This window comes from Colletotrichum destructivum, chromosome 11, assembly GCF_034447905.1.
Source record: "Colletotrichum destructivum chromosome 11, complete sequence".
Classification (NCBI taxonomy): domain Eukaryota; kingdom Fungi; phylum Ascomycota; class Sordariomycetes; order Glomerellales; family Glomerellaceae; genus Colletotrichum; species Colletotrichum destructivum.
Genome location: NC_085906.1, coordinates 608,923 through 636,526, shown reverse-complemented (window position 1 = coordinate 636,526; position 27,604 = coordinate 608,923). Strand labels below are relative to the sequence as shown.

Sequence of the window (27,604 nt, the reverse complement as noted above, 5' to 3'; positions counted from 1 at the left end):
TTACTTGTAGCAAACATAATTATAAAGTATAGTATTATAGACTTAGATATTTACAACTTTAATAAGACTAGCTTTATAATAGGCTAGATCTTAACTAGTATAGTTGTAACTAGTGCTAAAAGGCATTTAAATACAAAAATAATGCAGCCTAGCAATTGTAAATAGGTTACAGTTATTTAGGCTATTAGCTTATTAGGTTATAGTATTCTACTATACATTATTATTGTAAGCTAGTATTACCTCTTTACCTAGTATATAGAATTTAGTCTTCTATACAATTAGGTTATTGCAACATTTAAAAATAGATAGATAACAAATAAAAGAGGCCTAGATTAGGCTTAGCACTTTAAACAGCATATAAGACTGCGTAGAAAGGGTTAATATTACCTCCTTATTATTAATGGATATAAAAGTTATTACTTTATAGATTTTAAGCTTTTTTATAAGGAGAATAACATTATTACCCTATGTATGCTAGCTTATTTATCTTATCTACTCTAGCCCTTAGATTAGATGTTAGATGTTTTAGGCCTCTAAAAACAGCATATAGTTAAGAAATTAAGGATAAAATGCATTAAAGCAATACGCATATTACTAAGGAGGACTTCTTTCTAGCGTTTTATAGGGCTTTTGCGCAAGCAATTATAGAGAAAAACATCTAAGGAGGATTTAGAGGGGTAGGGCTTATGCCTTTAAGTGTAGAGAGTGTGCTCTTAAAGCTTAATATAAAGTTATATACTCTAACGCCTCTAGGATCCCTTCTAATAACACCCCTAGCATAAACTTTTTAGACACTAAACAACCTAACTAAGGCGTCTTTACAGTTATAACTTATTAAGAATAGAATTACCTATTATTAAAATAGCTCCCTAACTTTAATTATTAAAGCTGTAAAGCATCTATTTAAGGGGGCTTATAGATTTATGCACTAGATTGCCTTATTAAGATCTAAGAATTAGATCCTTTAAGAGGAGAACAACCTACTTAGTTAACGCTAGAGAGCTAAGAAAAACTGTCTCTAATAAAGAGGAAGTCTTACTATAGCTAAAGGAGAAGACCTTTAGTTATAGAGAGAGGCTACAGCTTAGGTAGAGGAGGAAACGCACTAAAGTAGTAGTTGCTAACTAAGGACTAAGACAGGCTAATAATGATGTAGCGTCTATAGGAACACTAGTTACAATACGCAAATATATTAATTTAATAAGGAAATGTCTAAAGAAGAGGACTCTAAATAGTTTAGATTAAATACATAAGGTAGTTGTTAATATTTGCACCTTTATGTTATGTAGTTGTAGTTAGGTAGCCTACTTGCTTGTCTAACCTACTTGCTTATTATATACGTTATTTAAATAGTATTTATAATGCTATATTAACTATAATTAAGATAACTAGGTACTACTATTACTTATAGCTTAGTTTGCTTACAACAGCGCAGTTAAAGAAAGCACTTTCTACTTCTTATTCTACCTAAACTATAGATTTAAACCTATAGCATATAGAGAACTACGCAAAGGACTATAGGCCCTAAAGGCTGTAGCTAAAATTAACAAAATATGCAAAATCTAGATAAGCGTCTCTTAAGATTTAGAATTTATTAGAAAATAAATAAAGAAATATGCTAATACTTTAAGGATTAGAGGACTATCCTTAGAAGAGGGAGATAGCGCCTACCTTATATAATAAAACATTAAAACTAAGCAACTAAGCAATAAGTTAGACTACAAAAAACTTAAACCTTTTAAAATCCTTAAGAAAGTCTTACTAGTTAACTATAAGCTAAAACTACCTAATATAATAAAAATCTACTTAGTCTTCTATATTATACTGCTTAAACTAGTACTATATAGATTATACACTAAAGACTGCATTATTATTAAACCTAATAAACTAAAGTATAAAGTTAAATAAATTATTAACTATAGGAATAAAGATAGTTATAATAAATATCTTATTAAATAAAAAGGCTATAGATATAAAGATAACTTATAAGAACTAGTTAAGAACTTTTAATACTTTTAGGTACTACTAAAAAAGTACTAAAGTTAAAGTTAACTAACTTTAAATCCTTAAATACTACCTTTTAGTTAACAACTCTAAAGGCGCTACTAGCCTATACCTCTTTAGCTACTGCTAACTTAAAAGAAGATACAATAGAATCCTTAGGACTACTATTTAGGATCTCCTAACCCTTCTTAAATACTATCTACTTTACCTTATAAATACAATCTAGCTTTGCAAGCAACTTATCTATTTTAGCTTAAGCCTGCCTTAGTATATCTGCTTTTTAATAAAGAATTAACTTCTTTAACTCTTCCTTAAGTTTAAGATAATTAAACTTATTTAAAAGATAATCTACTATTGCAAATAGATTAGTACTATAAGAATAAAGAATAAAACTAATACTTACATTTATAAATTGCATTTGCTAACGTATTATAAAAATAACTATAATAAACGCATTTAAAATATTTTAATTTGCTAGCTAGCATCTTATAGCAACAACTAGCTAACTAATAGTATAAATAAAGTATAATGTTAAAACTAAATTCCCTAATTTTAAGCGCAAGCTTTAGGTAACGTTATATAGAAGAAGCTTTAGCATAAGATTTACTAAGTAACATTTTGTTAGTATAAAGGAAGAAACATTTAATACTATCCTAACCTAGATAGTAGGGGACCTAACCTACTTATGTAGTTTAGGGACTAAACCTTTAGAGAGAAGACTTAATATTACAACCTATTAAACATAATAGGACTAAGGGATACCCCTATAGGGCGCCTAGCAGTTATAGATAAGTTATAAGTAAGTAAGATATAAGAAATAAAGGTAACTTCTTTAGTATAAAAGAACTATAGTATAAGGTTATATAGAGATAAGGAGGTAAGTAACTAATTATGCGTAAGTATAATTAATTATAACGTAAGCGCTTATGCACCCTACTTTAAGTAATTACTTTATATAACACCTAGATTACTAGTAATTAGGTGTAAGCTAAACCTTAGCAATAGATATATAAGACTTATATATAGGATAGACTTAGATAAACTTAAGGATAGACTTCTATAGCTCTTTAGCAATTAAATTTATAATTATCCCCTTAAATACTCTTAGCAACCTTTACTAGTAACTAACGTTATAAGCCCCTTATTAAGTATATAACTAATTACTATATCCTCTAATAACCTAATCCCTTTAGTACAACTTATAGCACTATTTTCTAGCTTTATTGCCTTAGCTTCTGCTAATAGATACTACTATAGAAAGCTAACTATAATACTTCTTTAGGAACAAAAGAACTATAGTATAAGTTATATAAAGATAAGATTATATATAAGCACTACCTCTTAGCAATAAGCGCTTATCCTTAGCAATAAGCGCTTATAATTAATAATAAGCGCTTACTACTAACTAAAACTAATTATAGCTACTAAGGAAGACTATAGTAAGACTTATATATAAGATAGACTTAGATGCACTTAAGGATAGACTTCTATAGCTTTTTAGCAATTAACTTTGTAATTATCCCCTTAAATACTTTTAGCACCTTTTACTAGTAACTAACGTTATAAGCCCCTTATTAAGTATATAACTAATTACTATATCCTCTAAAGACCTAATCCTTTTAGTATAACTTATAGTACTGTTTAATAGCATTATTACCTTAGCTTCTGCTAATAGATACTACTATAGAAAGCTGACTATAATAATAAAGATTTATATATACGTATATATATTACAAAAGGCTTAATTTATTTAAGTTTAAGTAGCTAGAATGTATATCTTAAATAGGCTTTCTAGCTAGTAACTTATGCGTATAAATAGAGTGTAGAATAACATTTAAATACTAGTAGCATATTATAGTTAACTTTCTATAGTAGTATCTATTAGCAGAAGCTAAGGTAATAAAGCTATAAGTAGCACTATAAGTTATACTAAAAGGATTAGGTTTTTAAAGGGTATAATGTATATATATTGTAAGCAGGCTAATATAGTAAGCAGGCTACATTTTCTACCCTTTAACGATTTTTATAAGTTAATTAAGCAGTATTATATAAAATTAAATAAAACAGCTTATAATCCTCTTCTTTAGAGGTCTTTTAAACTACCTAATATATTTATATATTATATTTAGTCTTTGTATAATTACTATATTATTAGCCGCGCATTTTACTACCCTCTATATAAGCCCCCTCTTAATGCATATTTTTACCTATAGTATTATATTACAGTTAGATATCTAATAGTAGTATTTCTACTAATAGATAGTTAAGGTTAGTACTTTAAGTAAGAATAGGGTAGGTAGATAAGATAGGATATCTTAGATAGGAATAAGATAAGGCAGATAAGAGTAAGTTAAAAGTATACGCAGAAAGTCTGTATATTGCATGTATGCATATATGCATAAGGTCTAAGTTCTAAGGTAAAATAGAAGAGGGAAAACCCTTTATTTATACTCTTGCCTAAGGGATAAAATCCTAGATTATTAATACATATTATTATATGTATAAATACGCTTATAGTATAGTGTATTTATCTAGTATGTAGGGTTAAAGTCCTTAGTATGTAGGGCTTGCCTAGAATGTTAATACTAGTCTTTATATAGACTAGTATGTCTATAAAACCTTATATATAAGGTATATAGACAAATTACATACTATTCTGTAGCTAAAATTATAAGGATTCTAAATATCAAAACCGTTTACTTATATCTCTTGCAGTTATACAGATATATGCAATTAAGCATTTAGGTATTTTTATAGATAAGCTTCTTTATTCTTAGTATAATTATATACTAACGTTCCTAAAATTTATAGATTGCTGCAAAACTTTATAGGCTATCTAATAACCTCCTTTACTAAATTATTGCCTTAATCTCTATAAAAGTAGAACTCTAGAACCTGTAAACTTAGGTTTTTGCAGGTAGATAGCTTGTCTCTATCTATTATGTAATATAACTTTAGTCTTACAAACAGATTCTATCTAAGGGCATGTTTTTTGCAGCGAGTTTGCTCTCTCTCTTACAACTAGCGAGAGCGCTTGTATAGTTACAAAGCCTAAGCGAACCTGAAGATTTACTCGTCTGCATCATTTACATTTGCCGTGAGTGTTTGAAAAACTCTTACAAAATCTATCCCAAGTATCGCCATCAAGGCTATTGTTTGACGAATAGCACTGAAAAGGCGTTTGACTATCAAACGCTACATCCTGGAACTCTCCTAAATATTACAAGGGTTGGCTAGTTAACAATCGTATTATTTATTTAAAGGCCCATTAAAAATAATCTTTAATAGTTATTAAGTTATAAGAATATTCCGAAATACATACTGTTATTTCCCAAGGATTGGGTATTAGAACAAGCTGATGAGGTACGGTCGCGGTTACCGATACCACTAGTTGTATCCTGTAGGATTATTAGCTACTTCTATTTATCTAAGAGCGGAAGGTTGTTTTTAGTGTCATTAGTAGGTAACAAATACAAAAACAGCTTCTTTTTTTTAGTTGAACTTACAGCACAGATACAGTATTTGTGGTGATCCGCGCTAGCGCGGCCAATCTGACTAATGAGAATAACCGATAGGGATAGGAATGCGGTCCTCATGATTGTGGCAGAATTGGCGTAGTAGTTGGACTGAAAGCGTAAATAGGTGATACGTTAGAGAGAAGGGGTGAGTTTTTGCGAAAATAGGGTGTCTTCAGTAAAGAGGAAGAGACAGGTGCTTGATTAAAGAGTAGTGCATTGTTCACTTTAGAACGACAATTGCGAGTAGAGCTCTCTTGATATATATAAATATTATTTCTAAAGCTTTCCGAAAAATTCCGAAATAAGAAGACCTCCGAGCTTTCCGGCTGGAGCTTTTCGAGCTTCCCGAAATGCTTACACCCTTTATATGATTATTGATCGTTTCTCTTCCGACATCGGGTTATATCCGGGGTCGGTGGGAACCTCCTCCGTTGGGAGTATCTTTTACAGCCAAGTGAAGGTCTTTTTGAGGATATACTGTATTTATGTCCCTCTAATCCACGGAAGTCTTTATGACGTCCAACAAAACAAACCGAATGGTGCGTGCAAACCAGGTACTGTAGTGCGTACAAACCTGGCCGTGTAAGAGACTTTGTCTGAACTTCTAGCAGTGTTTACTGATCAGTCGGCTTACAAGTTCTCCCGATTGACCCGAATCGGCGAAGAGTCCAACCGAAACCTCGCTGGAAAACTTGAAATACCGGATTTAAATTCTAATAAACACCTCTAAATTACGCATTCATTAACGTTAATATATAAATACACATACACTTTATAACGCCTAGCAGCAAAGCTAAAAGGGCTACTAAAGCTAACTATATATATATATATATTACTAAGCTTATGTCTCTATTTCCTTAAAGCTAATAAGTATATTAAACCACCTACTTTTTAGCACCCCCTTTATTTTACCACGTTAAGGAATTGCATTGCCGTTTGTGAGCAGAGCCGGAAATAGAAACTGTGGATATCTGTCATGAGGAGCACCAAGCAAGTCGAACACGCTGCCAGTAGCTTCGTAATACTCCGTAACGGGACTTGAAACAGGAAGTAGGGCTGTCTTCTCGTTAAGAACAGTGCCGCTCGAAGTCGTGGCGCATGAGGCCGTGGGAATGCCATTGTTGAATGTTCTAGGAAGGGAGAAGTATGCTTCGATAGCTTTCTCGCAGCTGAGCTCCGTAATCCTGGCCTCTGAATCTGCTGTCTCTTGGATTCCGTTAGTTGAAGCCAAAGAGGAAGAATAATAATAAACAATATGAAGACACTGTTTCAACCTAGCAGCACAACTTGTGCGAGCCCGAACTGCTCCTCGATAGCTTGGAGGAGGTTATGTGTGACTTGTTGACGCGCCTCGGCTGGTTCGTTCAAAGAAAGACTCGTGGGAGATAAGAAAACAGGGGTGCCTGCCACACCAAAGAGCCAGTTGGCGTCTCCCGAGTCGCCCCTGGTTGGTGTCAGCGGCATCTGAGCATGCACGAAGGATTGCAAAACTTCGGACGACTCATAAGTGCAGTCAGCCTTGTAGCGCTGCAGGTACGTAGATAAAATTAGTCTCCAAAGCATGACCAGTATTCGTTGGAATTTGTGCGGTGCACTTGCCTGGCAAAGACCGCAAGGTCGATCGCCGTTGCCTGTGTTTGTTGATTATGAGTAGCCATTTCGCCGAGGTTTGCAGAAACTCCAACATACAACGGACCTTTTTCTGGCGACATAGCTTGCAAGCTCCGCGACGGCGAGTAATTTTTTGGCCGATCCAACGATCGAGGCTCTCGATTCATTTCGGTGCGTGGCTGATATCACACGGGCCAAACAGTTATCGGTCTGTTTGGCGTTGGGATGATCGGGTGACTTTTGTACCGGGGGGTCTCTACCACACTCTTCGTGTGGGGGTCTGACACCATGTAATCACGAGAGCACTTGGTACATAACGCACGCTGTCGCGAACATTCAGCATCGATAACGCCATATTGTGGAGCGTGGTTGCATATTCTACCTTTCATCCTGGGAAAATGCAGAGACACATGCAAATGGTCTTGGGCATGGGGTTGGTTTTGAAGCGCAAGGGTGGGCTTGAGTGCGGGCGATGCAAGGTCGGCACTGCAGTGCCGACTGACTGAGAATGCGATGTGGGCAAAACATTGCCGTAACGAAGCCCGCATTGCCGACTTTACCCCCGTCCAGATTGTCAGATAAGCCAATTTACATGTTAGCCGCATTTCGGGCCGGCGGACGGTCCCGCAGGAGTGTTGCAGAATACATCACACTCTTGCCTCAATTACCCCCTTCGCGTCCTGTATGCTTCTTCGGCAATGATGACTGAGTCTTTTGACAAGTCTATACAAGCTGAATGGAAGCAATAGCCTGTTTCTAACAACTTTCATGTCAGCAGAAAGCATTGGGACAACGTGCTATGCTGTTGTGACTGCAAGCGAAGGGAGTTGTGTGGGACCTTTGCAAGCGAAGTTGCCGCGGTTTTTACGTCGTAGATGCACAACTGTGTTAGCAACTCCAAGTTGGAAAGTTGGCAGTGATAGGCATGCAGGTGAACAGCACTTGTTCCACAACTTACGGTCTGCGCCGCAAAAATAAAGTCCCTTGCGTTATGGGTAGATGCCACTGTTGGTCCTGTTGACCCTGAAGAGGAAGGTTGCTACGCTGAAGTGGTGTTTTCTGTTAAGCCGGCCTGAAATTCCGGATTCCGGATTTCGGATCTCTCCTGTGCAAGTACGTGAAGCAAAGTTGCCTTGTCCTAGGCCAATCAAAATGATGACAGCGGAAGTTCACCGCATGAGCCGACAGCATCCTTGCGTACAACCAACATCAAACTATACTTTGTTGCTGCCTGAATTAACTGTGTCTTGGCGTGGACCTAAGAACTTAAAGTCTTTAACTCTACAGCCTCTACAGCAAGAGAGAAAATGTTGCTTCATGATGTGTTTAACTTAGGTTCTTGTTTTGTCAGCCATTCGTTCATCACATAGGAGAGAGAATATAGAACATTAATACCCCGCTTAAAGTCTATGAGATTAGACAATCCCCTCTGCTTTTAACGTAGTAGTCTCATGCCCAATCGACTCAAGGTTCTACCGACTATTCTCAGTCCGTAACCAATGCAGCCACACTTATGCCCATTCGTTAGTCATACCACTGCTAACCATACTGTGTACCTGTTGCCTACCAAGCTTATCTTCTATATATATGCTGCAATTAGCCTCCTTTTTCTGTTATATTATTTCACGCCGTAGAGTTCCTGAGTAAGAGTCAAAAGCGTCTGTTCTGGCTTGCTAGTAACTCTGCGCCTCTACATACAGTGTGATTACTACTCATAATCCACCTTTCCAGAACCCCTTAAGTAGTACAGGCGTTGCTTTCCGCGGGGACCGGGGTGGAGCATCAGGTAATGAGCGTTTTGATACGATGTATTAACTTCCTACCTGCGTCAAACACCAGGAGGAGGTGGGCGGAGTGAAATGCGCCATATTTCATTGACATGAATCGTAGCTGCTTTTTGTCTTTCAGCCTGACGACGGGCAGATTGCTAACCCTACAGGGTACGCTTAGGATGAGGATGTTGTAGGTCGTAATCGAGGATCCCCCTTGCTAAGGTGGGATCTTTTACTGAGAGCACTCCATCCAGCGGTTGAGTAACCAGACAAGCTGACAATGTAGAGTACCATTTTCAGACGAGAAGCCCCCGCACGTAGCGCAGGGGGAGCGCATGCCCTATGGGCCGGTGTGACAGGCGGAGTGGATATGCCATTGCGCTATGTAACTCCGACTGCCAAGTCATCAGGTGGATTACATGGATGTGGATGTGGGCACTAGCGCGCTTATGTATGTTCTCTCGACCGCCAGCTCCATCAACGTCTGATTCTTACGGATCACACTGGCGCCGCCATTCACATTGTCGACTTGTTCCGAAATAGACAGAACCTCGAACTCTCGGAATCCGATTCTAGGCTCGTCAGACCTCGAATGCCCGCCATGAACCTCCCAGCTTTACTCTTGGCATGTGTGTACTCCTTGAGCGTAGCAAGAGGAGCGCCAACGTCGAGCGCAAGCTTTGATATCAACGCAGATTGGGTGTCTTGGGACGATGCCACGTGGACTTTGAAATCTACCAAGCCGCTGCCAGGGGTGTTTACTGCCTGGTTGCCGCAGTCGAACGGGTATGTACACTATGTTCTGTCAATGTCATGGTTGCCGGCAGGGCCTCGCACTCCTGTCGTGCCGTGTACGGCCGTGTACGGGAGCTAATATGCACATGCCATGTTGTAAATAGCTATTTCGGCCTCGCCCAAGGTTCCTTGGGGCCCTTTTATGAGCGCAGCCGTCGAAACGACTCGGAAGGATGGCCGTCTTATAGCAACCCTCGAACAACATTCGCCACTGTCACGGGGTTCTGGGGCAGTGAGCCCAGCACGCTTGAGCCCGGGGAGCTGGGCGAGAGCTTCATCTCCGGCGTGCCGCACTTTACCGATTTGCTCGTTGAAGCATGTGGCAGTGTCCTCGATGGAGATGTAGACGTATCCGAGATCACCGAGTTCGAGTCGACGCTGTCTTTGTAAGTAAGCGTGTGCGCACCGGCTGTCCCACAAGGCAGAAGAGTATGGGCACTAATGCGGGACGTCCTGCTACCAGTAAGACGGGGATACTCACATGGTCGTATGTCTGGAGCCCTCGAACGTGCGTAGATGGCCGGAAGTTTCTGGTATCCTACGAATCCTTGGCCTCGCTGGCCGAACGACGTCTGGCAGCTGTGAAACTGGTCGTCTCAAGCGACCAGGGCCTCGACGACGTGCACATCCTCGATCTACTAGACAACCAGTCAGCTTTGCGCACGACAACCGTCAAGACAGGCGTGAATCAGGCCAACAGTCAGATCTTTTCTGCTGTCTCACCAAATAAAGTTGACCATGTCATGGCGTATGTGCTGTCATCGACGGTTGGGGACGACTTGTTGTGCCTTGAAGGCGAAGAAAAATACACCAGCGACTTCTTTTCCGGCCTTGATGACCTAGCAATGTCGGGTTCGGCCAACTCGTCCAACACCAAGTCCGAGCCCGTCTCCTCGATGCAGCGGTATCGGGTGCAATCCGGCTTACAATCCACAACGGTTTACAAATACGCAGCCATTGCCTCATCAGAGCATTATGGGTCGGACACAGAGACGGTGGTCTCGGACGTTGTGTCATCTGCCCTCAAGCGCGGGTATCATGCTCTACGGGAGGAGCACAGCGCCGAAGTGGGCAAGCTCATGGGTGCAGACTTCGTGGCTGATTTTGGAGATCCAGCGACAGGGTCGCTCCCAACAGACGGCAGCGGCGGCGACATAGTAAAAGCCTTTCAGATCACAGCCATCTCCTCCGCTTACTATCTCTACACGAGCCTCATCCCATGGAGCCCGACACGTGACGAGAGCCCAAGCACTTGCATTGCGTGCAACTCTCTTGCCGTTGGCGGCCTGGTTTCCCAAACATACGGAGGCAAGATCTTCTGGGACGCTGATCTCTTCGTGGCGCCCGCCATCCAAGGTGTGCATCCCAAGTTGGCGAGGCAGTTCTCGCTGTATCGTATCAACAGGGCGGAGCAGTCTCGCAAGAACACCAAAAGGCACGGTCTCAAAGCGGGGAGCATGCTCTATGCATGGACGAGCGGTCGACACGGACAATGCTACAACATCTCCGCGCCCTGCATCATGTACCAGTATCACCTCAATGCCGATATCGCCTTGAGCATGACCATGGGCCGGAACACGAGCGGCGACAGGAATTGGTTTGAAAGGCACGGGGCCGTGGACGTCATCGACGGCGTGGCCATAGGCCTGGGCGATATTCTGACACGACGAGAGAGCACTGGTCACTGGGGCATCGACGTGATGGCCGATGCTGACGAATACTACATGTGGATTGCAGACGGCTCATTTACCAGTACTGCAGTCAGCACTCTTCTACAGCTCGCCTCGGAGGCTCGTCACGAACGAGGCATCCCGCTCGAGCCAGACTGGCTTGACCAGCTTGAGCACATGTCAATACCCACCTCGGACGACGACGTTGTGCTCGAGTTCCAGGGCATGACGAACGATGTGTTCCCCAAGCAGGCAGACGTCATCCTGTCCCACTATCCCTACGACTACAAGCGGAATTTCTCACTCGCCAAATACCGAGCTGCCATGGACTTTTACGCCGTCCGCACGGATCCGCACGGCCCAGCCATGACATGGAGCATGTATGCCATCACGGCCAACTCCCTGGCCACTTCGGGGTGCGCGTTCTGGACGTACCTAGTCAAGTCGTTCCAGCCTTATATCCGCGGCCCTTGGTACCAGTACTCCGAACAGCAAGACGACGAGCCCGGCATCCCGGACCCGCTGACGGGGAACGCCATCAACCCAGCGTTTCCGTTCCTCACCGGCCACGGTGGCCTCCTGCAGACTTTCACGGCGGGGTTCCTCGGCCTACGCGTCACGCACCGAAACCTGCTGATAAACCCATCCCTCCCCCCGCAGCTCCGCCACTTCAAGCCGCCCATCCAGTATTACAACGGCGCCGTCGTCAGCTTCCGCATGAACCGCACGCACACTTCGATCACGCGGCGCGATGCATCTCGTTTCGACGGTCTGGTGCCAGACCAGTACGGCAAGGAGGACATGCCCGTCACCGTCGGCCGAGACGTGGACGACCCCGACGCGCGGACGGTGCTCCTGCGCGTCAACGACACCGTGGTAGTGCAGAATCGGCTGTACGATGCCGAGGTTTCTGTGCCGGGCAACATTGTGCAATGCCGCCACGCGAGCTCGACGCATGGCGAGCTAGCGTTTGCAGCCACGGATGGATACGGAGGCACCGTTTGGCAGCCCGGCGCGAGTGATGTCACGGCCGCTCTTGTAGTGGAGCTGGGAGCTTCGCAGGCGCCGCGGCTTCTGGAGGCGATCCGGCTGGACTTTGCCATGCGACCGCCAAAGCATGTCAGGGTTTCGATCTCGAACAGCTCGGATTTCGAGCCCGGCACGGTGCTCGCGGACCAGGATATCCGCATCACGAAGCCGTGGGTCGCGGACTCGCCTGTGCTGAAATATGCGGGAAACATGACCACCATCCGGCTCAGCGACGCGGTATGGAGTGGTGCATTTGCGAAACTCGAGGTTACAGGCTGCTGGACAGATGATGGTGCTGGGGCAACGGTTGCCGAGTTTGGGCTCCTGGCCGCAGATGTCTCCAGAGAGTGATCAGGTACAGTTTTGAGGTCAGGCGTGGGTATAGATAGACTGCTTTGAAACAATCACAGAGTGGCATTGAGTGGAAACTGGGTACGCTATAGCTACGTTCATAGAAAGAAGCTGTGAAAGCTGCCGTGTCCGTTTTGGACTTTCTACAAGGCTCTATCCGCCAGCGCCCTTATCGACCTGGCAATTGTCTTGTTCATATCCAGCCCTCGCGGGAAGTCGTGCCCAAACACATGCCCAATCAGCTCCGCTTGGCCGGGTTCGGCAATATCAAACAGTTGCTGGCCGTACTCTGGGGCGTCACCCAGGCCGGTAATGTGCAGCGAAGGCATGGATAGTGGGTGGCCGTCCCAAGCCTTGTCGAAAAACGTCATGTAGTGCGTTTTGCTCACGAGAGCCTACAGAGGTCGGTTTCGGCATCGTCAGTCGGCAACCGTGTATTTCAAGCCAAGTCCAGTCTCTCTGTGCGTACCTGTCTACCGTTGGCAAGCTTCGCCGGCCGCACTTTGTCCAGGTGATCGGCGGGGTTCGCTTTGAAGACGTCGAATAGCATCTGCAGCTTTGGCGCCTCCTCAATCGGTAGGTCCGTGACTTCTTGCTCATCCAGCGGCATGATGAAAGGCGGTACGGCGCTGTTGATGAGCACCAGGAACTTGATTGGTAACTCCTGGGGTGTGGCGTATGGGTTCTCTATGAGGAGCCGGATGGCGATTTGAGCGGCCATCGATCCACCCTGGCTGGTTTAAGTTAGGTTTTGTTCCGGCGACGAAAACATCAAGTGTGCAGGGGTATCATTATCCCCGTTGATGAGCAGAGAGCCTTCGTCGACTTACGAGTATCCTAACAAACCATCGAATGGACCATGGTCCTCTATGACTTGACGCAGCTCGTTCTCGGTGGCCAGAATATCATCGATATCCAACATGTTGTAAAACCCATACAGCTGCAGCGCATATCATCACGGTAGCTGTTAGTAACCCCTTCTTTTCGAGGCCAGACTAAAGCAGGCACTTTGGCAGGCAAAGACTCCAGGAAGGGGTCTCGGCGGCCTCCTGACCCAGCGCCCAGAATAGAGCCCCTGAATACTTACATTTGACTTTGAAAAGTCGACTGTGTGTAGAGACCAGTTACCCTCCAAATGGGGCCACCGGCCCTCCACAAATTCAAATTCGTACTCTGGCTCCAGTAAGCTGCGTATACCTGCCGTTTGCATCCGGAAAATCTTAAAGGGCGACGAAGCATTAGTTGGCTGGTTTCATAATAGTGCTGGGTTATTTATACGCCGTTGAAACAAATGAAAATTACCTACCTCGGTGTTAGAACCCCTGCCGTGCAGACATAGAATTCGTATAGGCATATTTATATATAATGCCAAGCACAATATGAGTATAAAGACTTTGTTGCTGTTTAGGAGTGTATTTGCAAAGGTTTCCAAAGGTATTGAGGTTCTAAGATTGTGGTTTGTGGCCAGTAAGATTGATTCAATGATGTCGCGATGACGAACAGCCCCAGAACAGCAAGTTAGAACACCGCACTTAAATAACCTTCTTTACTTGTACCGCCATGGCAAACAACACCTTGCTGCAGGGTATTAGGATCCTGCAGACGCAATAGCTACCCAGGCTACATGTACAGGTACACTCTCTCGCTTTGTATTTCGCCCATAAAAGCTCCCTGTCCATCCAGTTGACTCAAAGAGGGGGGGGGGAACAAACACACCGCCGTTTACAGAAATTGCCTGATTAGCCCGTGTATGCCACGACTCGCGTCCATGGCGCAGCTAGCGCCCGCGAGTCAATTCAATAGGACTAACAAGGATAACAAGGTCACGAGCACAGATTATCATTCCAGCGACTCCCCTCTTTGTTCAGTTGCAAAAAACGGCCAAAAAAAGCACATCATGGAGTGGAGTGCAGACAAAAAAGTCCACATCGAGAGACCACTTATGACAACGCAAACGCGGAGCGAAGAATCCATATGGATCAGGGTTGCAGTCCGACGATTCAGGGCGTAGGGGAAGTCTTGACTCTGCTTTGCATGAGAGCAGGGTAGATGGGTAAAATCGCTCAGTCTAGCTCTAGGGGAGTCCAGTAAACATGTACGAAACTTCAACTCCACTGTAAATAAGTGCGGAGTAGGTAAATAAAATCTCTCAGTCAGTCTATCTCCAAGGGAATCCATTCTGGCTATGGGGGAATCAGTGAGTTAAGAAGAGAAACTCTTAGCTCACACGGTCGGGTGTCGCGATGGCCTCACGAAAGTGGAGCCCGGCCGCTCCGCAGGCATATAACCCACCGGGTGTGGCTGGACCCCATTTTTGCCAAGGGCGCGCGCGGGGTTTCCCAATAACAAGCTTTGCCAGTAATATATTTTGGCCCAATTAGAAACTCGCGAACCGCCCATTGTGGAATGCAACTGGAGTATCTTGGGGACATGGGGGAAGCGGGGTCCAGCCGCACCCGACGGGATACCGACGGGACACATAGAGAGAGACCTCTACCCGCCCTCCATTTCCTAGAATCAAGGCACTTTCGACTGATGGTCCTGTTGCCTAGATGCCCATGAACACAACCGCAATGGATGCATATCTTGACTTGAGGACGGTGAAAACTGAATTTGATGAATTTATGGAACTGCGTGTAAGGTGTCGCCAAAGGGTCAAAGTATTAGGTGACGGACAACAGGCGTTTGCAGTTGGAAAAGAATTACAAGAAGCAAAATCGAGTGCGCACGCGTGAGGTCAAATGCGGATGCCCAGGCCGTATTTTCATAACTTGGTATTGTTGGACGCAAACGAAGAAAAGAAGCCTTTGGGGGAAAAAACCCTCTAGTAGTCTGTCTACTCTTGGAACTCTCGCCGTCTCCTCCTGATTCTCATCTTTGCACTCATCGGCGGGATGTGGTTCGTCCCAAACCACAGATTCTCCGGCCTCTTCTCTTGGAACTCAAAGTCGTACCGCTGCAGGATGTTCGCCATCAGCACCTTCAACATCCCAGAAGCAAAAAACCGCCCGGGGCAGCTGTTCAGGCCGGCCCCGAAGGACAGGTAGTCGGCGGACGTGGTGGCCCACGCCTGCCTCGCCCCCTTCAAGTTGTCCCCGGTCCCCCGCGCGTCCTTCCTCCTGTCGTAGAAACGGAACGGCTTGAACTCCTCCGCGTCGGGTCCGTAGATGTCAGTGTCGAAGTGGATCGAGTACGCCGGGATACCGACCTGGTAGCCCCGCGGTATCCGGACGCCGGAAGGCGTCGTGAGGCCGTCCTTCCCGACGATGCGCAAGGGGCCCAGGCTCAGGATCGTGTTGATGCGCTGGCTTTCCCGGAAGCTGCTGTCTAGCCTCTCGAGCTGGGCCAGCGACCGCTTGTTCCAGCCTTGGTCTTCGCCGTGGGCGGCGCGGACCTCGTTGATCTCTTGACGAAGTTGGGCCACGATCTTCGGGCCCTGCTCGGCGCCGGAGCCGACGATGTCGAGGACCATGTGCATGATGGCAAAGACGTTGGTGTGCAGCGCGAAGGCGTTGAGAAGCAAGATGCGCGCCGAAAGGACTTCTGGGTCCAAGAGGTACGGGTCGCCCTGCGACTCCCCGTACGCAATGAACCAGCTCAGCAAGTCATGCTTGTCTGCCTCTCCCTCATGTTGCCAATCGCCTGTCTCGGATCCCTTGCCGTGTTGCGGGTGGCCTCTAGCCTCGAGCCTTCTGCGGACCTCGTCGATGGTGAGCCTGAACCATTTTCTCTCGCACCAGCGGGACGGGAGGGTCACCAGAGGCGCCAGAAGACGCCGCAGCGGGGTCGGCAGCAGCCAGAGCAGATTGGCCTCGAGGGGGATGACTTTTGAATAGGAGAAGCCGGTGTCAAGCACCTCTTCATTCCGGCAGTGCGTCTCTCCGATGAAGATGCGATTGATTGCCTGGCTCACGATGGGCCGCAGTGTGTCGTAAACGCCCACCTCCTTCCACTCGTTGCCGCCGGAGGCGGCGTCGTCTTCGTCGCCCCAGTGCTTCGCCAGCGCAAGTTCCAGCTCCTCCGAGAGGGCCGGGATCAGGTTGCCGATTTCCCGAGTGAGCTTGGTAGCCACGATGTGGATGGTGACTTCGTTGTGATCTCGCGTGGGATAAATGGTGCCAAGATTCCATTGGAAATGGTTGATGGTCTGCTCGTGCATGCTCGCTACGGAGTCGGGCTGACTCACGAGCCATTTTCTTTCGGCCGAGGGCAGCAGGATCAAGTTGTTCTGGCCTGGGCCAAGGATGGGGACGCGGACCGTCTCATTTTTGTGCTGCGTGTGGTGCAGGTGAAGCGTCTTCTTCAGATCCAAGGTGTTCCGGTAGAGTGCCCGAAGATGGGGCGCCCATTCGCCGGGCTCGCCGTTAAGGAACCTTAATTTGGCGATTGAACGAGGGGTTGGGAAGATCCAATAATTGTACACTAGGTATACGATCAAGAGAGCCGTCGGCATGAGCACCTGCGGCGGTACGAGCCATTCTGCGCTCTGCATTGTGGCGTGAGTCCGACTGAAGTTGTTGAAAGCCTGGCGTGGAACTCGGATAGCCGATGAGAGTAAGAACAGAATATGAATGAATGCATTATATTGATGATTTATAACCAACCCCCCCCCCCCCCCCCCCCCCCCTCTGCTGAAGTGTAGCAACCCACATGCCATGCTCAAGTCATTCCCCTAACTTTAATAATCCCTCCCCTGTACGGAGTACTTCGTACCGTGATGATGCATGGGGCGGAGAGCATTGCTGCCCGAGCCGTAGTGAGTGCCGGCCTCTTCGGAAGACTTGAGAATAAAAGCAGATCGTGTGGGATGGGTAGTACTTCTGGGAAACACTGCACTGTCAGGGAGGCGCATATGCGGCTTGCTAGGAGGCCCCCACACTTGAAATCACCATTACCACGATGGCATCTTGTTTGTCCTAGGACTGCAGCATGGAGGTTATGACATTTGATTCTGATGATAATTCCCGAAGTGCTTCCAGTATGGGTTTGGGTTCAAAACGCTGTGGTATTCCGTCTACTAACTTGCTTATAGTTGGGATAGTTGCCGAAGTCCTTTTGGCACGATTCCGTCTTCTAAGCAGCCGAGATAGCCTGTCTGCCAACCTGTTGACAACTAATTGTGTGGTGTGCGGGATTTTTGCCAAGCCGCGTGAGGCGCTGAGGGGTCCTGCAGGTGGATTCTATCCTTATTATGGGGACGGACATTTGAAGCTGTACGATGTACCGACTTTCTGCGCCGCGCGAGCAGAGGATGACAAGCGGGGTTGAGGACAAATACGACCCCAGCTAAGCGGGGGGTTTGGCACGAGTACTACTCTGGAAGGGGAGGGCTTCAGTAATTAATCGGTACAGTTGCCAAGTTTCGGGATCGAAATTGCCAAGGTACTATATAATTGTCAACGTACTATATGCTAGCTGGGGGTTCAGCCTGCACGGTGAAACTTTAAGTGAGGAACCACTTATATCCCTATTGACCATGTGCGCCGCCAGTATGTAATCCGTCCGTAAAGCTGATCCATGTAAGACACCGCGCTCGATTCCAGGCCCAGGGACTCGATTCCAGGCCCAGGGACCACGACATGGCGGATGGTTGACTGTGGTTAGTTGTTGCATTTATCAACGGGTTGCCGACCAGTTTCACGGCAACAACCTATGTACCATTTATTCATGCCTTGGACCGACGCTTACTATTGATAATCCATACCCTTCGGTGCTCAGCCGACTTGACTACCTACCTAACTACCTACCTACCTACCTACCTGCCTACCTTCAGCTCTTCAGCTCCTCATCTCCTCAGCTCCTCAACCCCTTGCATAAAAGATATTATTCTTCACTTCCACAAGACGCCCACCATGGGGTCTACCATTCCCGGCCTCGACGAAGACATCGCCATCATCGGCATGGCCTGCCGCTTCCCCGGCGACGCCACGAGCCCTTCGAGGCTGTGGGAGCTGCTGATGGACGGCAGGTCGGCCTGGTCCGAGATCCCGGCGTCGAGATGGAACTGGGAGGCGCACTACCACCCGTCGCAGGAGCGCGCGGGGAGCAACACCGTCAGGGGCGGGCACTTTTTGCGCGACGGCGAGCAGAACGGCAAGCAGTTCGACGCGGCCTTCTTCAACATCACCCGCAAAGAGACGGAAACGATGGATCTTCAGCAGCGGATAGTCCGTAGGTTTTTTCTTCTCCTTTTCTTTTTCCTTCTTCTTCTTCTTCTTTTCCTTTCTTTTGTGTAAAAGATTCGTATAAAAAAACACCCAGTCCAAAAAAGCTCATCACACAAAACAAAACTCCAGTGGAAAATGTCTACGAAGCAATGGAGAGCGCCGGCCTCCGGCTCGAGGACGTCAAGGGCAGCAAAACCAGCGTGTTCGCGGGCGTCTTCACCGACGACGTCCGTTCCATCTTGCAAGAGGACCCGGACCTATCCGTCAGGTATAAGCCCATCGGCACCAGCGCCGCCATCCTCGCGGCCCGGGTAAGCTGGTTCTACGACCTGAGAGGCAGCAGCTTCACCTTGGACACGGCGTGCTCGAGCAGCATCGTGGCGTTGCACACGGGAGCCCAGGACCTGCGCGCCGGGCTCAGCGATATGGTATGTAATGACCATGTCCCCAGAATGCATCCATCCACCACCACTCGTTTCCCCAGAGCACAATGATTCATCAAACTGATATTAACACACCAACCCCCCCCTCCCCGCAAAAATAGTCCATCATCACCGGGGTCAATATAATCGAGTCCCCCGAGTTCATGTTCCGCGCCAGCGGCCTCGGCATGGTGTCGCCCGACGGCAAGTGCTTCTCGCTCGACGCGCGCGCCAACGGCTACGGCCGCGGCGAGGGGGTGGGCACGCTGATTCTCAAACCCGTGCGGGCGGCCATCCGCGACGGCAACGTGATCCGCGCCGTGGTGCGCGGCACAGGCGTCAACTCGGACGGCCGCGGCACGGGCGGCATCACGCTGCCTAACAAGGAGGCCCAGGTACGCCTCATACGGGACGTGTACGCGCGCAACAACCTCGACCCGGACCACACCGGCTTCCTCGAGGGCCACTTCACGGGCACGCCGGCCGGCGACCCGATCGAGGCGAGCGCCATCGCGGCTGTGTTCCAGCGTGGCGAACCGCCGAGAGGGGCGGCAGCGGCGGCGGCGGCCGCCGACAGGCCGCCGCTGTACGTGGGCGCGGTCAAGGCCAATATTGGCCACGTCGAGGCGGCGTCCGGCATGGCCCAGGTGATCAAGACGGTCTTGGTGCTGGAAAACGGCATCATACCGCCCAACACCAACTTTGAAAAGATCAACCCCAGGATACCCATTGACAGATGGGGCCTCAAGCTGCCTCTGGTCCCGACACCGTTTGAGGCAGGGCCCTCGGGTGTCCGGCGCGCGAGCATCAACAGCTTCGGGTTTGGCGGCACCAACGCCCACGTCGTGCTGGATGACGCGAAAAGCTATCTGGACAGGTTGGGTCTGGGTGGTGAGAGGGGCAGCCTCTTACACGCAACAAAGCCGGGCACAGGGGCACCACTCGCAAGCTCCCCCGGAGAGGACAAGAGCTCGCAGCAGCAGCAGCAGCAGGCCGTGGCAGGCCACAAGATCTTCTTCTTCTCGGCCAACGATCAAGACGGCATCTCGCGGGTCCTCGCCAGCCTCGCAGAGCACCTGCAGAAGAAGCAACAGCAGCAGCAGACTGGCGAGAACGGATCAACCTCCCAAACAGACATGGACGACGCATACCTCTCCAGCCTCGCCATGACGCTTTCGGAACGGCGCTCACGCCTAGCCTGGCGCCTCGCCATCACCGCCGACTCGGCCACGTCTCTCGTTGCCGCGCTCGCCGATCCCACCACCATCACGGCCGGCGCCGTCCGGCCCGGCAAGGCCTCGACGCCCGCCGCGGCCTTCATCTTCACTGGCCAAGGCGCGCAGTGGTTCGCCATGGGCCGCGAGCTGCTCGTCTTCGACGTCTTCCGCGCGAGCGTCGCCGAGGCCGACAGGTTCATCGCCGGCACGCTCGGCAGCGGGTTCAGCGTGCTGGAGGAGCTCGCGCAGCGCAGCGCCGAGACCAGCAGGATCGACCAGCCGCTGTACTCGCAGACGCTGTGCACCGTGCTGCAAGTCGCCCTCGTGGACCTGCTGGCCAGCTGGAACCTGGCGCCCAGGCGCGTGGTCGGGCACTCGAGCGGCGAGATCGGGGCGGCGTACGCGGCGGGCGCGCTGGATCGCGAGTCGGCCTGGAAGGTCGCGTACTACCGCGGCGTCGTCAGCGCGAAGCCCGCGGCCGACAACGCGCGCGGCGCCATGATGGCCATCGGATGCACCGCCGACGAGGCAGGCCCGCTCATCGCCCGGGTTCACGAGGAGCTCGGCGCCGACGGGGAGCTCGTCATCGCCTGCTACAACTCGCCCCGCAGCCTCACCATCTCGGGAGACGAGACCAAGGTGGACGCGCTGATGAAGGTGGCGAGCGGCAAGGGGCTCTTCGCGAGGAAGCTGCGCGTAGCCAAGGCGTACCACTCGCGCCACATGATTCCCGTATCCGACGAATACCGGTCGCTGATGGGCACGCTCCGAGCTGGTGCCGCCACTGCTGCTAGTGCTGCTACTGCTACTACTGCTGCCGCGGTCAAGGTCAAGCAGCCGCCGTCGTCCGACGATGTGCAGGTCGTGTCTTCGGTCACGGGCGGTCTGATCGCCGCGAGCGACATGACCAACGCCGAATACTGGGTGCGGAACCTCGTGTCGCCGGTGCGGTTCTCGCAGGCGCTCGTGGCCCTGTGCACCTCCAACGTCGCCAAGAGGCAGCTCAAGGTCGGCGGCGGCGCCGAGCTGCCCGTGTCGCACCTCGTCGAGATCGGCCCGCACGGCGCGCTGCAGGCGGCGGCGCGCGACGCCGTGCTCAGTGACCCGAACCACAAGGCCCTGCGCTACATCTCCGTCCTGACTCGAGGGAAACACGCGTGTGCCACTGCGCTGAACGCAGTCGGCGCGCTGGCTGCGGCGGGCCTGCCGGTCGACCTGGCCAAGGTCAACAGGTACAACAACAACAACAACAACAACAACAGCAACAGCAACAGCAACAAGGCCATGCTGGTCGATCTGCCGCCGTACCCCTTCCATCACGCAAAGGAGACGTATTCCTGGCTGGAATCCCGCACCAGCCGCGCGTGGCGGTTCCGCAAACACGCCCGGCACGACGTCCTCGGCGCCCCCGTCCGCGACTGGGACCCGGACGCCCCGAGGTGGCGCAACCACCTCCGCGTGTCCGAGGTGCCGTGGCTCCGCGACCACAAGGTCACGGACAGCATCGTCGTCGCCGGCGTGACGTACCTCGTCATGGCCATCGAGGCCGTGCGCCAGCTGTACGGCGACAGGGGCGAGGCGCCGCTCGGCTTCAACCTGCGCGACGTGAGCATCTCGCGCGCGCTACAGGTCAGCGAGGACGAGCACACCGAGACCATGTTCTCCATGAAGCGCGTCGCCGAGTCGCGCCAGTCGGACAGCAGCCTGTGGTGGGAGTGGAAGGTCACGTCCTTCAGCGCCCACGACGACACCTGGCTGGAGCACAGCCGCGGGCAGATCGCCGCCGAGACCGAGGCCTCGACCGCCACGGGCGTCGTGGACGACGGCCGCGAGGAGAGGGCGCAGCGCCGCCACTACAGCGAGCTGCTGTCCACCGTGACGCGGGCCTGCGCCGCGCCGCAGACGGAGCTTCTCCCGAGCAAGTACGCCGAGCTCGAGCGCATCGGCCTCGGGTTCGGGCCCCTGTTCCGCAACATCGTCAGCATGTACGGGTACTCCAGCTCCAAGAGCGACAGCGACAGCGGCAGCGGCAGCGGCACCAGCAGCGTCCACAAGACGGGCGGCGGCCAGTCGCTTGCCACGATCCGCATCCCAGACATGGCCACGGCCATGCCGGCGCACGCGCTCGCCCCCTCGGTGATCCACCCGCCCGTCTTCGACAGCATCTTGCAGTGCTTCATCTTCGCCTTGCAGGCCTCGGCCGAGCGACTGACGGAGCCCATGGTGCCTGTCGCCATGCGCAGCGTGTGGGTCAGCGCCGCCATCGAGGCCCAGCCCGGTGCCGAGCTCACGGTGCACGCCGCCGCCGGCCGCGTCGGCCACAAGAGGGCCGAGGCAGACATCACGGCCTGGAGCACCGACCGGGGGGCCGAGAGACCCGTGAGAGTCGTCATGCGCGGCATCGAGGCCGTGCCTTTGCAGCATAGCGCGGCGGCGGCGGCGGCGGCGGCCGGCAGCGGGCGCGAAATCTGTTTCACTCTGGACTGGAAGCCGGACGTGGACATCCTCGAGGCAAACGGCGAGGCCGAGGCCTGCATACGCCGCGCCCTGCAGCCGCTGGAGACGCCAGCGCTCGAGGAGAGCGCCGCCGAACAGCTCCGAGACGTCCAGTTGGCGTGCGTCATCTGCATCACCGAGGCCGTCAAGGAGCTCGAGGCGCGGCCGCTCGCAGACGAAGAGGCGTTGCCCGACCACCTCAAGAAATACCTCGGCTGGCTGCGCCTGATCGCCGACGAGTACGAAAACAACAACGTGCTCCGCCAGGACGCCTCGTGGCCGGCCATCGTGGAAGACGCCGCGGCACGCGACAGGTTCCTCGCCGAGTACGAGGCGTCGGGCCACCCCGAGGCCGTCATGATTTGTCGGATGGGGCGCAATATCGCGCCCATCCTCCGCGGCGACGTCGACGGACTGCACCTGCTATTCGGCATGGACGACATGCTCGAGCGCGTGTACCGCGTCGCCATTGGGACCCAGAAGATCCACGCCCTGATGGGCGAGTATGCCAGGACGTTGAGCCACAAGCGCGGCGCTGACCTCAGGGTGCTGGAAATCGGTGCCGGGACCGGCGGCACGACGACCAGCATCCTCGAGGCCGTTTGCCCGACGGGCACCCGCGTCATCGGAGACTCGCGGCTGCTCAAGTACACGTACACGGACATCAGCCCGAGCTTTTTCGACACGGCGGCAACCAAGTTGGGCAAGTGGAAGGCCGGCGGCGTCATCGAATTCAAGACGTTGGATATCGACAGAGATGTCGAGGAGCAGGGCTTCGACCTGGCCTCGTACGACCTGGTCATCGCCGCCAACTGTCTCCACGCGACCTCGGACATCACCAAGACCATGGCCCGCGTCAACAGTCTGTTGAAACCCAGCGGCAAACTCTTCCTCCAGGAAACTACCGAGCAACGGTGCCTCGAGTCTCCTCTGGTGTTCGGCATGCTTGCAGGCTGGTGGGCTGCCAAGGAGGACTTCCGCCCCTGGGGTCCGCTGCTGGATGGCAAAGGGTGGCAGCGAGTGCTGCGCGATGCCGGCTTTTCCGACACTGTGCTGGAGCTCAAGGACTCGCCGAGAGAGGAGCAACACGTGCAGAGCATGGTTGTAGCGACGCGGCCAGCGGAGGGGGAAGAAGAAGAACAACGAGAAGAAGAAGCCACCAGCAACAAGCAGCAGCAGCAGCAGCAGCAGCAGAAGCAGCTCGACGAGGACGATGTTATCCACCGGGTGTTTGTCATTGCGCATACAACGCCCGAGGACGTCGCCCTGGCTACGTCTGTGGCTTCTGCCGTGTCCGAGGTGACCAAGCTCGGCGTGAGCGTCGTTCGGTTCGCCGACCTGGCCCAGCACAAACTGACAAACACATGCTGCATCGTGACGATGGAGACCACCGCGCCCTTCCTCTCGTCGTCCTTCAGCGAGGCCGAGTTCTCGCTGTTGCGCCACGTGCTGACCACGGCCGGAGGGCTTCTTTGGCTCACGCTCGATCCGCACGAGAATCCGCACATGGCGTTGATACCAGGCCTGCTTCGTACCGTCCGCTGGGAGAGAGACCTCGACGGCTCGGACCTGTTGCTTCTGCACCTGCCCTCGTCTGCCGAGGCCTCGCTCGTTGCCTCCAGCGTCGTTAAGGTCTTCAAGCATCATTTCGCCGGACCCTTCCTGTCGCCGGATCGCCATGCCGACTACCTCGTCAGCCCGGACCATGGCGGGCCAGGCTTCATCCAGACGGCCCGAATCGTCGCCGCTCCCCCCGTCAACGACTTCATCGCACGGAGGACGACCGTGCTCCAGCCTCAGCTGCAGGCGTTCGGTGCCGACCCGGGCCGCAGCCTGAAGCTCCACACCTCCGGGCCGGGGAATCTGGACAAGCTGCACTTCGTCGACTGGCCGGGCGCAGAGCAGCCCCTCGGGGCCAACGAGGTCCAGGTAGACATCAAGTCGGCGGGCCTGAACTTCCGCGACGTCATGGTGGCCATGGGCGAGCTGGCCAACAACATTCTCGGCTACGAGGGCGCCGGCGTCGTCACGCACGTCGGCGCCGAGGTGACGGATGTCAAGGTCGGCGACCGCGTCATCGCCGTCTGGAATGGCGCCAACAACTGCCTCCAGACCCGTATGAGGGTGCCCCGGGACCTCCTGGCCAGGATCCCCGACAGCATGTCGTTCGAGGAGGCCGCCAGCATCCCCGTCGTCTTCGTGACGGCCTACTTTTGTCTGTACGAGGTGGCGCGTCTCAAGGCCGGCGAGACCATCCTCGTCCACGCCGCGGCGGGCGGCACAGGCCAGGCCGTGATCCAGCTGGCCAAGCATCTGGGCGCCGAGGTCTACGCAACGGTTTCCTCGCGCGAGAAGAGGACGCTGCTGATGGACGAGTACGGCCTTGCCGAGGATCACATCTTCAGCAGTCGCGACTTGTCCTTTGCAGACGGCGTTATGCGAATGACCGATGGCAAGGGCGTCGATGTGATTGTCAACTCTCTCTCGGGCGAGGCACTGCGTGCCTCCTTCGGCTGCATCGCCATGTTCGGGCGGTTTGTCGAAATAGGGAAACGCGACATCATGGCCAACAGCAAAATCGGCCTGCTCCCCTTCAGCCGATGCGCCACCTTCACGGCCGTCGACCTCGCCCAGATAACGACCCTGGCGCGCCCGCTGGCCTCGCGCATCATGCGCTCCGTCGTCGACCTGCACGCCGCTGGCACGCTCCACGCCTGCAGGCCGCTCAACGTGCACACCTTTGGCGAGATGGAAGACGCCTTCCGCATCCTGCAGCAGGGCAAGCACACGGGCAAGGTCGTCCTCACGGCGCACCCAGAGGACCTCGTCAAGGTCGTCCCCAAGCCGCCTGCGCCGACGCGTCTGAGACCCGACGCGACCTACCTGCTGCCCGGCGGCGCTGGCGGGCTCGGGCGGTCCATCGCCAAGTGGATGGCCGGGCCGGCGCAGGGCGCCAAGAACCTGGTGTTCCTCTCGCGCAGCGGTGCCGACGCCGCGACGACGCGCGAGCTGCTCGCCGAGCTGGCTGCCGCGGGCGTGCGGGCGACGGCGCTCAAGTGCAACGTCGCCGACGAGGCACAGCTGGTCGCGGCGCTGGCCGAGCTGGCTCGCCTGGGCTTCCCCCGCGTCGCGGGCGTCATCCAGGGGGCGATGCAGCTCCGCGACTCGGCCTTTGAGTTCATGTCGCACGCGCAATGGGAAGAGTGTCTGGGTCCCAAGGTGCAGGGCACGTGGAACCTGCACAAGCACCTGCCCGCCGACATGGACTTCTTCGTGATGCTGGGCAGCGTCGCCGGGCTCGTCGGCAACCGGGGCCAGTCCAACTACGCGGCGGGCAACACGTTCCAGGATGCGCTCGCTATACACCGGCGCGCGCGGGGGCTGGCGGCGACGTGCATTGATCTGTGCAATGTCATGAGCGTCGGCTTTGTCGCCGAGAACCAGGAGACGCTGAATAAGAACCCGCTGTTCTTCTACGCGCACGACGGCATCCGCGAGGACGAGTTCCTCAGTCTGGTCGAGTTCCACCTCGACGCCGAGCGGGCGGGCTGCCGGGGCCGGCCCCAGATCGGCGTCGGCCTGGCGCCGCTGTCCGTGTTCAAGGAGCGCGGGCTGCCCGAGCCGACGTTCATCAAGTCGCCGCTGTTCCGGCAGCTGCGGTCGGCGAGCGGCGAGTCGGGCGCCGCGGCGGACGCTGCCGCGGGGGCGGATCAGAACGGCGCCGTCTCGGTGACGCATGCTCTCAAGTTTGCCGAAAGCCTGGAGGCGGCGGCAGACATCATTTGCGACGCGCTGGTGAAGAGGATCAGCCGCACGATGCGGATTTCAGAGCCGGACATTGACGTCGGCAAGCCGATTCATGTCTACGGCGTGGACTCGCTGGTGGCGATGGAGATCCGGAACTACCTCGCCAGTGAGTGCGGGTCTGCGATTGCCGTCCTGGAGATCATGGGCAACAAAAGCATTGAGGTTCTGAGTGGTGAGATTGCCAAGGGAAGCAAGTTTGTACAAAGTGCGAAGAAAGCAGCCTGAGTAGGTAGGTAGGTATCAGCCCTACCCCCTTGAAATGACAGAGTATGGGGTCTAGATAAGCACTGAAATGTCAAGAAGATTGGTCGGTCACATCATGTTCCGTGTTACAACCTATCAAAACATAACAGGACCAGGGGACGCCCCTACAGGGAGCCTAGCGGTTACAGATAAGTTATAAGCACGCAGACGCAGGAAACTAAGGCAACTCTTCTAGCGCAAAAGAACTATAGTGTAAGATTATAAAGAGATAAGGAAGAAAGCAACTAATTATACATAAGTATAATTAATTATAGTATAAGTGCTTATACACCCTACTTAAGTAATTAGGTTATTTAAGAACGCTGATTTAACTAGCGTAGAACTAATTGGATCCAGCAGGTAAGACCAGTCACACGATGCAAAAAAAGAAAAAAAAAAAAAACCAGCAGTAAAAAGCCCAATACAAACACTATGCCCCATTCTCATGCTGTCAACCCAGTAAGGTAGCTTGTTTTAGAACACACAGTACCATAGGATTGGT

At 51.7% G+C, this 27,604-nt stretch overlaps 5 protein-coding genes across 5 annotated transcripts; 2 read left to right on the top strand and 3 right to left on the bottom strand.

The window, feature by feature from the left end:
- Window positions 1–5,048: 5,048 nt before the first annotated feature.
- On the bottom strand, window positions 5,049–5,734 carry CDEST_15320 (uncharacterized protein). Its single transcript, XM_062931476.1, has 3 exons — window positions 5,511–5,734; window positions 5,327–5,402; window positions 5,049–5,217 (listed from the first exon to the last, which is right to left on the bottom strand). Exons 1-3 carry the CDS (start codon window positions 5,598–5,600, stop codon window positions 5,087–5,089), a joined length of 297 nt encoding a protein of 98 aa, XP_062787527.1. The 5' UTR covers window positions 5,601–5,734; the 3' UTR covers window positions 5,049–5,086.
- A 3,763-nt stretch (window positions 5,735–9,497) lies between these two features.
- CDEST_15319 (Putative glycoside hydrolase, family 65, central catalytic, six-hairpin glycosidase superfamily) lies at window positions 9,498–12,750 on the top strand (the record flags this gene model as incomplete). Its single annotated transcript, XM_062931475.1, has 3 exons — window positions 9,498–9,691; window positions 9,805–10,086; window positions 10,164–12,750. The coding sequence occupies 3 exons, from the start codon at window positions 9,498–9,500 to the stop codon at window positions 12,748–12,750; spliced, it is 3,063 nt and encodes a 1,020-aa protein (XP_062787526.1).
- A 2-nt stretch (window positions 12,751–12,752) lies between these two features.
- On the bottom strand, window positions 12,753–14,245 carry CDEST_15318 (Putative serine hydrolase FSH, alpha/Beta hydrolase). The gene is made up of 5 exons (XM_062931474.1): window positions 14,057–14,245; window positions 13,838–13,969; window positions 13,581–13,690; window positions 13,220–13,484; window positions 12,753–13,145 (listed from the first exon to the last, which is right to left on the bottom strand). Exons 1-5 carry the CDS (start codon window positions 14,102–14,104, stop codon window positions 12,894–12,896), a joined length of 807 nt encoding a protein of 268 aa, XP_062787525.1. The 5' UTR covers window positions 14,105–14,245; the 3' UTR covers window positions 12,753–12,893.
- A 1,264-nt stretch (window positions 14,246–15,509) lies between these two features.
- Window positions 15,510–17,274, bottom strand: CDEST_15317 (Putative cytochrome P450). Its single transcript, XM_062931473.1, has one exon. It carries the CDS (start codon window positions 17,240–17,242, stop codon window positions 15,587–15,589), a length of 1,656 nt encoding a protein of 551 aa, XP_062787524.1. The 5' UTR covers window positions 17,243–17,274; the 3' UTR covers window positions 15,510–15,586.
- Window positions 17,275–18,602: 1,328 nt separating this feature from the next.
- CDEST_15316 (Putative Acyl transferase domain superfamily, quinone oxidoreductase/zeta-crystallin, thiolase) lies at window positions 18,603–27,084 on the top strand (the record flags this gene model as incomplete). The annotated part of the gene is made up of 3 exons (XM_062931472.1): window positions 18,603–18,921; window positions 19,047–19,345; window positions 19,462–27,084. The coding sequence occupies 3 exons, from the start codon at window positions 18,603–18,605 to the stop codon at window positions 27,082–27,084; spliced, it is 8,241 nt and encodes a 2,746-aa protein (XP_062787523.1).
- Window positions 27,085–27,604: the final 520 nt, after the last annotated feature.